Source organism: Pelodiscus sinensis, chromosome 1 (genome assembly GCF_049634645.1).
Source record: "Pelodiscus sinensis isolate JC-2024 chromosome 1, ASM4963464v1, whole genome shotgun sequence".
Lineage (NCBI taxonomy): Eukaryota > Metazoa > Chordata > Testudines > Trionychidae > Pelodiscus > Pelodiscus sinensis.
Genome location: NC_134711.1, coordinates 336654320 through 336663404, shown reverse-complemented (window position 1 = coordinate 336663404; position 9085 = coordinate 336654320). Strand labels below are relative to the sequence as shown.

General features: G+C 52.3%; 1 protein-coding gene and 1 pseudogene across 1 annotated transcript; one reads left to right on the top strand and one right to left on the bottom strand.

Annotated features, from left to right (window-relative positions):
- Positions 1-3686: 3686 nt before the first annotated feature.
- Positions 3687-4541, top strand: LOC102444729 (dnaJ homolog subfamily C member 8 pseudogene; annotated as a pseudogene).
- A 1627-nt stretch (positions 4542-6168) lies between these two features.
- LOC102444515 (olfactory receptor 52R1-like) lies at positions 6169-7319 on the bottom strand. Its single transcript, XM_006114917.2, has one exon. It carries the CDS (start codon positions 7205-7207, stop codon positions 6263-6265), a length of 945 nt encoding a protein of 314 aa, XP_006114979.2. The 5' UTR covers positions 7208-7319; the 3' UTR covers positions 6169-6262.
- Between the last annotated feature and the right edge of the window lie 1766 nt (positions 7320-9085).

Below are 9085 nucleotides of genomic sequence, written 5' to 3'. Positions count from 1 at the left end.
TGCGAGGGAAGCCCCAGCTGAGGCAGCTCTGGCTAGCGAGGGCCCAGCTGGGGGAGATATAAAGAAGGGCTCCTGGAGGGAGGGGAGAAGTGATGGCTGCTCTGGAGAGAGAGCAGTAGGGACCTGGCTGCCAGGGAAGCAGGAGGCTCCCTGGTGGTAGAGCAGGGCTGGGGAAGGCAGGCAGGGCTGGGGAAGTTCTGGCAAGCAAGCTCCCAGGCTGCAGGGCCTGAAGCAGCCATGGTAGGCAGGGGCAGCAGGTCCACCCCCTTGGCCAGGGAGTGTGGAGCAGAACAGTGATAGGGACAGAAATGCTGAGGGAGATTAGAGAGGCTACCAAAATAGAGAACTCTATAATAATGGGGGATTTTAATTACCCCCATATTGACTGGATACATGTCACCTCAGGAAGAGAAGCAGAGATAAAATTTCTCAATGGTTAAATGACTGCTTCTTGGAGCAGCTGGTGCAGGAACCCACAAGGGGAGAGGCAATTCTCGATTTAGTCCTGAGTGGAGTGCAGGATCAGGTCCAGGATCTAACCGTTACAGGACCGCTTGGGAATAGTGACCATAATATAATAACATTCAACATTGCTGTGGTGGGAAGAACACCTCAGCCGTCCAGCACTCTGGCATTTAATTTCAAAAAGGGGAATTACACAAAAATGAGGAGGTTTGTTAAACAGAAATTAAAAGGCACAGTGACTAGAGCCAAATCCCTGCAAGCTGCATGGAAACTTTTCAAAGACACCATAATAGAGGCCCAACTTAAATGTATCCCCCAAATTAAAAAACATAGCAAGAGACCTAAAAAAGAGTCACCGTGGCTTAACCACCATGTCAAAGAAGCAGTGAGGGACAAAAAGGTATCTTTTAAGAAGTGGAAGTCCAATCCTAGTGAGATAAATAGAAAGGAACATAAACACTGTCAAATCAAGTGTAAACATGTAATAAGAAAAGCCAAAAAAGATGTTGAGGAACAGCTAGCCAAAAACTCAAAAACTAATAACATGTTTTTTAAGTACATCAGAAGCAGGAAGCCTGCTAAGCAACCAGTGGGGTCCCTGGACAGTCGAGGTACAAAAGGAGCAATCAAGGACGATAAAGCCATTGCGGGGAAACTAAATGATTTCTTTGCTTCAGTCTTCACGGCTGAGGACGTGGGGGAGATTCCCAAACCTGCACCGTCCTCTGTGGGTGATGAATCTGTGGAACTGTCCTGGATTGAGGTGTCATTAGAGGAGGTTTTGGAACAAATAGAAAAACGTAACAATAACAAGTCACCGGGACCAGATGGCATCACCCAAGGGTTCTGAAACAACTCAAATGGGAAATTGTGGAACTTTTATCTGTGGTTTGTAAACTATCCTTTAAATCGGCTTCCGTACCCACTGACTGGAAGGCAGCTAACATAACGCCAATACTTAAAAAGGGCTCTAGAGGCAACCCTGGCAATTAGAGGCCAGTAAGTCTAACGTCAGCATTGGGCAAATTAGTTGAAACAATAGTAAAGACTAAAATTGTCAGACAAGTAGGAGAACATAATTTGTTGGGCAAAAGTCAACATGGTTTCTGTAATGATACAGCCACAGTATCATTCACCAAACTGAGTGACTGGGCAACAAAATGGAAAATGAAATTTAATGTGGATAAGTGTAAAGTAATGCACATCGGGAAAAATCACCCCAACTATACGGACAGTATGATGGGGGCTAATTTGGCTACGACAAATCAGGAAAGAGATCTTGGAGTTATCATAGAATAATAGGACTGGAAGGGACCTCGAGAGGTCATCGAGTCCAGCCCCCCGCCCTCAAGGCAGGACCAAGCTCTGTCTAGACCATCCCTGACAGATGTCTATCCAACCTGTTCTTAAATATCTCCAGAGAGGGAGATTCCACCACCTCCCTTGGCAATTTATTCCAATATTTGACCACCCTGACAGGAATTTTTTCCTAATGTCCAATCTAAACCTCCCCTGCTGCACTTTAAGCCCATTACTCCTTGTCCTGTCCCCAGAAACCAAGAGGAACAAATTTTCTCCTTCCTCCTTGTGACACCCTTTTAGATATTTGAAAACCGCTCTCATGTCCCCCCTTAATCTTCTTTTTTCCAAACTAAACAAGCCCAGTTCATGAAGCCTGGCTTCATAGGTCATGTTCTCTAGACCTTTAATCATTCTTGTCGCTCTTCTCTGTACCCTTTCCAATTTCTCCACATCTTTCTTGAAATGTGGTGCCCAGAACTGGACACAGTACTCCAGCTGAGGCCTAACTAGTGCAGAGTAGAGCGGCAGAATGACTTCACGAGTTTTGCTTACAACACACCTGTTGATACAACCTAGAATCATATTTGCTTTTTTTGCAACAGCATCACACTGTTGACTCATATTCAACTTGTGGTCCACTCTGACCCCTAGATCCCTTTCCGCCATGCTCCTTCCTAGACAGTCGCTTCCCATCTTGTATGTATGGAACTGATTGTTCCTTCCTAAGTGGAGCACTTTGCATTTCTCTTTATTAAACCTCATCCTGTTTACCTCTGACCATTTCTCTAACTTGCTAAGGTCATTTTGAATTATGTCCCTATCCTCCAAAGAAGTTGCAACCCCACCCAGTTTGGTATCATCTGCAAACTTAATAAGCGTACTCTCTATCCCAATATCTACATCCTTGATGAAGATATTGAACAGTACAGGTCCCAAAACAGACCCTTGCGGAACTCCACTTGTTATCCCTTTCCAGCAGGATTTAGAACCGTTAACAACAACTCTCTGACTACGGTTATCCAGCCAATTATGCACCCACCTTATCGTGGCCCTATCTAAGTTATATTTGCCTAGTTTATCAATAAGAATATCATGCGAGACCGTATCAAATGCCTTACTAAAGTCTAGGTATATGACATCCACCGCTTCTCCCTTATCCACAAGGCTCGTTATCCTATCAAAGAAAGCTATCAGATTAGTTTGGCATGACTTGTTCTTCACAAACCCATGCTGGCTATTCCCTATCACTTTATTGCCTTCCAAGTGTTTGCATATGATTTCCTTACTTACCTGCTCCATTATCTTCCCTGGGACAGACGTTAAACTGACCGGTCTGTAGTTTCCTGGGTTGTTCTTATTCCCCTTTTTATAGATGGGCACAATATTTGCCCTTTTCCAGTCTTCTGGAATCTCCCGTCTGCCATGATTTTTCAAAGATCATAGCTAAAGGCTCAGATACCTCCTCTATCAGCTCCTTGAGTATCCTGGGATGCATTTCATCAGGACCTGGTGACTTGCTGACATCTAACTTTCCTAAGTGATTTTTAACTTGTTCTTTGTGTATCCTATCTTCTAAACTTACCCTCTCTCTGCTTGTATTCACTATGTTAGTGTGCAGTGGTGGTCAAAATACAGTGTGCAGTGGCAGTCAAAAAAGCAAATAGGATGCTAGGAATCATTAAAAAAGGGATAGAAAATAAGTCAAAGAATATCTTACTGCCCCTGTATAAAACTATGGGACGCCCACATCTTGAATACTGTGTACAGATGTGGTATCCTCACCTCAAAAAGATATTTTGGCCTTGGAAAGGGTTCAGAAAATGGCAACTAAAATGATGAGGGGTTTGGAACGGGTCCCATATGAGGAGAGGCTAAGAAGACTGGGGTTGCATGGGGGTCCTGTGTCACGTGGTGCAGCGATGGCCGCTCCGGGGAGCGCAGGGTGGGGGTTGCCACCGAGGCATTTCTCACCTTCTCCAGCGAGGTGAAGCAGATCGAAAAGCGTGACTCTGTTTTAACACCGAAAAACCAGATTGAGAGATTGACCTGGCCTGGATCCTCTTCTTTCAACGTGAGTCCATCGGAAGTCCTGCAGATGGATCCTGATGTCACAGATGAAGAAATAAAGAGGAGGTTTCGGCAGTTGTCCATATTGGTACAAAGATCAGGGTGATGCTGAAAGAGCACAGACAGCCTTTGAAGCTGTGGCCAAAGCATACAAGTTGCTACTGGCCCAGGAGCAGAAGAAGGGAGCCTTGGATGTGATACCGGCAGGGAAAGGGCATGTGGGCCATACTGTGAAAGAGACAAAGAAGCTGCTAAAGCAGGCAGGGAAGCCAGCCCACGCTGAGGAGGAGGATCGGACGTATTCGAACAGGCCGTGTACAAGCAGGCGAGGAAGCTCTTTGCTGAACTGGAAATGAAAAGGAAAGCAAGAGAAGCTAGAGAGATGCATGAAAGGAAGCGGCAGAGAGAGGAGGAAATTGAAGCCCAAGAGAAAGCCAAGCGAGAGTGAGAAGGCAGAAAAACTTTGCGGAGAGTCGGGATGGTCGTGTGGGCAGCTGGAGAAACTTCCAGGCAAATCCAAAAGGGAAGAAAGAAAAGAAACACAGGGTCTTCTTGAGACCCCCCAAAGTAAAAGTGGAGCAGCGCGAAGGAGGCTGGCAGCAGCTATGCACGAGCGAGTCTCCTCCGCCCCTCCCGCTTTTAAGGCCTTACTGGCCTCTAGAGTAATACTTGCTATTCGGTAGATTGCTTTGTTCACTACAATTGAATATTGGTCACAAGCATTTTTGTACTCTGTCCATTGAATTAGGGCCATGTTATACAATCAGTCATGGACCAGCTGCTTGTAGAATAACTGGCTTGTGAGGGTCCCGCTCTTGTTACTGTCCTGTTGGTTTGCAGCCCTGTAATTTAATGTTTTGTCCTTCAGAGATTGTGTTGTTCCTCCACCTTCATGTATAGTTTTGTGAGAGTCGAATTGAACGAGATGCTGAAATGGTGCCTGTCACATACCCGGGCCTTGCCCTCAGCGAGTCAAACTCTGGAAACTGTCTACCGGCGGGGGGTCATTTGCCAGCTTGACGTGCATGGGGGGCTTGAACCTGCCTTGGAGTTGTGCAGTTAAATCTCCTGTAGCCCCACCCCATGCGTGTGGTGCCGAAAGCCGCAGCCTGTATCTGACTCCTAAGCTGCAGGCTCTTGGCTCTCCCGTTCAGAGCTCTGGGAATCTGACTTGCTAGTCACCTGCAAAGAAAGCCCCTTTCTCTTGTTGAATAGGCAGCAGCGATGTTCTGGATGTAAAAGAAAGAGAGACTGTGCTGGTGGGAGCGGCCGGGGACTCCCCGGCACGAAGGGATTTCTGAACAAAGACCAGGAAGGGGCCGTTCTGGCCTTTGGGCGGGGCCAAAGACCCGGGGGGGAGGGGAGAGCGCTGGTGGGGGGGCGGCTGGGGAAGAGGTTTGAGGGGCGGGGGGAGGGTCCAGTGTCCAACAAGCCAAACGTTTTGGATTCTCTTGATCTGTAACCGACTCAGCTCGGCCTGTTCTCACTTATCCCACGTCAGCCCCACTGCTGCTGCTGCGTGAAATCATTGCAAAGCCCAGGGTGAGCGAGTGTTACCGGGGGGGGCAGTCTGCACAGTCCCCCGCTCTCTGCTAAAGGGGCTCACCCAGGTCATTCAGGGGGTCTGGTCCCATCTGGGGAGGGGTGTCCCAGGAGCTGGGCCCTAAGCTGCCCTCTCCCTGGACCTGGAGTGGTTCAGTGTCTGTGCTGCTCCTCGGGGGGCAGGGACCTCAGCCCGGGGCCTCGGCTGGGGGGACCAGGGAGCTGGCCAGCAGGACCGGGCGGGGAGGAGTCCCAGAGAGCGGGACGGCGAGTGGCCAGTGGCCGCGGCAGCACCCGGAGGAGCCCTGAAGGGTTGTCTGTGACCTCCCCGTCACACCCAGATTAAAATTGTGGCCCTAAGCCGTGTGCTCACGCGACTTGCCACCAGGCGTCAGAGTGCGCTCGCACTTGTGTTCCGTGGGAATTCAGTCCAGGGCTCCTGCCGGCTGACTGCTTAGTTACCTGCCGAAAAGGTGGGATTCCCTGGAGCCTGCCCAGCCCTTGGGTCGGGGCAAGGGGAGATCCTTGCCAGAATCTGAGCTGGCTCCCTTGCAGCTGGAGGACAGGGAGGTGGGCAGGTCCTGCGCCCAAGGAGGGGAGGAGAGGAGACGGGGTCAGTGCGTGGGGGAAGAGGCAGGGAAGGGGCAAAGCCTTGGCAGAAGAGATGGAGCAGGGGCGTGGATTTGGGGGCCCAGCTACCTGCAGTTGGAAGGGTGGCAAGCTAGTGTATCGTACATTGACGCGCCCCCCCCCCCCAGCATGTCGGGCTGACTGCGCGCACCGGGCCAGGAAAGGGGGAATGTCCCCGAGAAGAGGGCCCCGCACCGCGTCCCCAGCCAGCTCAGCATGGAGCTGGGGCTGAGAGCCCGGGCGCCAGGAGAAACCCTTACGTCCCTTTCGGTGCAAAGAGCCGCAGCAGCCTGTCCCGGATCTGCCGGGTCCGCACCCCGTAGATGATGGGGTGCAGCATGGGGGGCATCAGGAGGTAGACGTTGCCAATGAGAATGAGGAGGTGCAGGGGCACGTGGCCGAAGCGGTGCGTGAGGGAGGAGAAGAATTCCGGGATGTAAAAGGTGGAGATGGCGCAGAGGTGGGAGCCGCAGGTCCCGAAGGTCTTGAGCCGGGCGTCCTTGGTGGGCAGGCGGAAGATGGCCCTGAGGATCTGGGCGTAGGACAGGAGGATTAGCAGCGCGTCCAGGCCGATAGCGGAGAACAGCACGAAGAGGCCGTAGTAGCTGCTGACGCGGACGTCGGCGCAGGCCAGCGTCACCACGGCGATGTGGTCGCAGAAGGAGTGGGGGATGATGTTGGTCCTGCAGTACGGCCACCGCCTCACCAGGAAGGGGTAGGGCAGGGCGAGCACACCGCTGCGCAGCGCCACGGCCAGGCCCATCTTGGCCACCACCGGCTTGGTCAGGATGGTGGAATGTCTCAGGGGGTGGCAGATGGCCACGTAGCGATCCAACGCCATGGCCATGAGGGTGCCAGACTCCATCGCAGAGAAGCAGTGAATGAAGAACATCTGGGTGAGGCAGGCACTGAAATCGATCTCCCGGGCATTGAACCAGAAGATGCTCAGCATTTTGGGCACCGTGGACGTGGAGAGGACCAGATCGGTGACGGCCAGCATGCAGAGGAAATAGTACATGGGCTCGTGGAGGCTCGGCTCCGTCTTCACGATGAAGAGGATGGTGAAGTTCCCCAAGAGGGCGATGGCGTAGATGATGCAGAAGGGGATGGCGATCCAGACGTGGGCCCCCTCCAGGCCAGGGATGCCCTGCAGGATGAAGGTGGAGGGGTTGGTGAAGAGGGTGGTGTTGGAATCTGACATGGTGCGGGGGAGCTGTCCCGCGCTGAGGTCGAAGGGGGTCTCCTGCAGGTGCTGTGTGTTCCCCTGACTTCCTGCATGTGCCCAGGGGCTCAGGTGATGGTCACTCTGCCAGTGTCTGGAAGGGGAGACAACGTGGGCATGAGACAAGGCGGGAGGCAGGGGAAGCCGACGGGTTGCTCTTCACACCCAGAAACCGACACTCACATCACTCAGAGAAGGGAGCGATGAACCCCTGGCTCCCCCATACAGATCCCACACTTTGCAGGGCCCATGGCTCTTCATTCCTACCCGCAGCAGGAAACACCTGCGGCCCCTGGCTAGCCAGCCTTGCCCGCAACTGGGCATCCCTGCCACACTGGGCTCCCCAGTCACCCCCTTGCTCAGAATCTCAGAGTGGAAAGGAGCCAACCAGTTGCCAAGCCCCGGGCTGGGGGACACGGCCCAGGAAAAACCTGGCATGTCACTGGTCGGAGCGCCCTGGAAACGCTTGCTCACTCGCAGCCATGGCCAGAAAAACCCCTCGCTGAGATGCCCAAGGGAGGGGATGGAAGAGCTGCTGGCCGGGGCCGTTGCTGTGTTTGCTCACCTGGGCTCCAACAGGACCTGGTGGCTGGAAGCAGGCTGCCTGGACAGGCTGTGGGAATGGGGGGATGCCCTGCGTGAGTGTCTACACGGGTCTACTGACCAGCCGGGGTGCGCTGTCCTGGAATCACAGAATCCTACGGCAGGCAGAGCCCTCAGGAGTCATCGCGTCCAGCCCCCTGCCCAAAGCAGGACCAACCCAACTCAATCATCCCAGCCAGGGCTTGTCAAGCCAAGACTGAAACCCCCCTAAGGATGGAGATTCCACCCCTCCCGGGGGAACCCAGCCCAGCGCTTCCCATCCACCTAGTGAAATAGTTTTTCCTAATATCCAACCTGGACCTCTCCCACCACAACTTGAGCCCATTGCTCCTTGTTCTGCATCTGTCACCACTGAGAACAGCCTCTCTCCAGCCTCTTTGGAACCTCCCTTCAGGAAGTTGAAGGCTGCTCTCAAATCCCCCCTCACTCTTCGCTTCTGCAGACTAAACAGACCCAACTCCCTCAGCCTGTCCTCATAGGTCATGTGCTCCAGCCCCCTAATCATTTTGTTCGCCCTCCGCTGGACCCTCTCCAATGCGTCCACATCCTTTTTGTAGTGGGGGGCCCACAACTGGACACGACACTCCAGATGTGGCCTCACCAGAGCCGAATAAAGGGGAATAATCACATCTCTGGATCTGCTGGCAATGCTCCTCCTAATGCACCCTAATATGCCATTAGCCTTCTTGGCTACAAGAGCGCCCTGTTGACTCATCTCCAGCTTCTCATCCACTGTAACCCCCAGGTCCTTTTCTGCAGAACGTCTACTTAGCCAGTCGGTCCCCAGCCTGTAACAATTCTTGGGATTCTTCCGTTCCTAGTGCAGGACTCGGCACTTCTCCTTGTTGAACTTCATCAGATGTTTTTTGGCCCAATCCTCCAATTTGTCTAGGTCACTCTGGACCTTATCCCTGCCCTCCAACGTACCTACCTCTCCCCACAGCTTAGTGTCATCCACAAACTTGCTGACGGTGAAACCCATCCCCTCATCCAGATCATTAGTAAAGATGCTGAACAAAACTGGTCCTAGAACTTGAAACCCACCGGCAACCTGACATCGACTTGTTGGGCCCGACAGTCTAGCCAGCTTTCTATCCATCTTACCATCCATTTATCCAATCCCTTCTTCCTTAACTTGCTGGCAAGAATATTGTGGGAGATCGTATCAAAAGCCTTGCTAAAATCAAGGTATATCACATCCACTGACTTTCCCATGTCCACAGAGCCAGTTACCTCGTCATAGAAGCTAATCAG

What these genes read in the sequence shown, in the direction of transcription:
- LOC102444515 (XM_006114917.2), bottom strand. Translation starts at nt 7,207, where the DNA reads ATGTCAGATTCCAACACCACCCTCTTCACCAACCCCTCCACCTTCATC.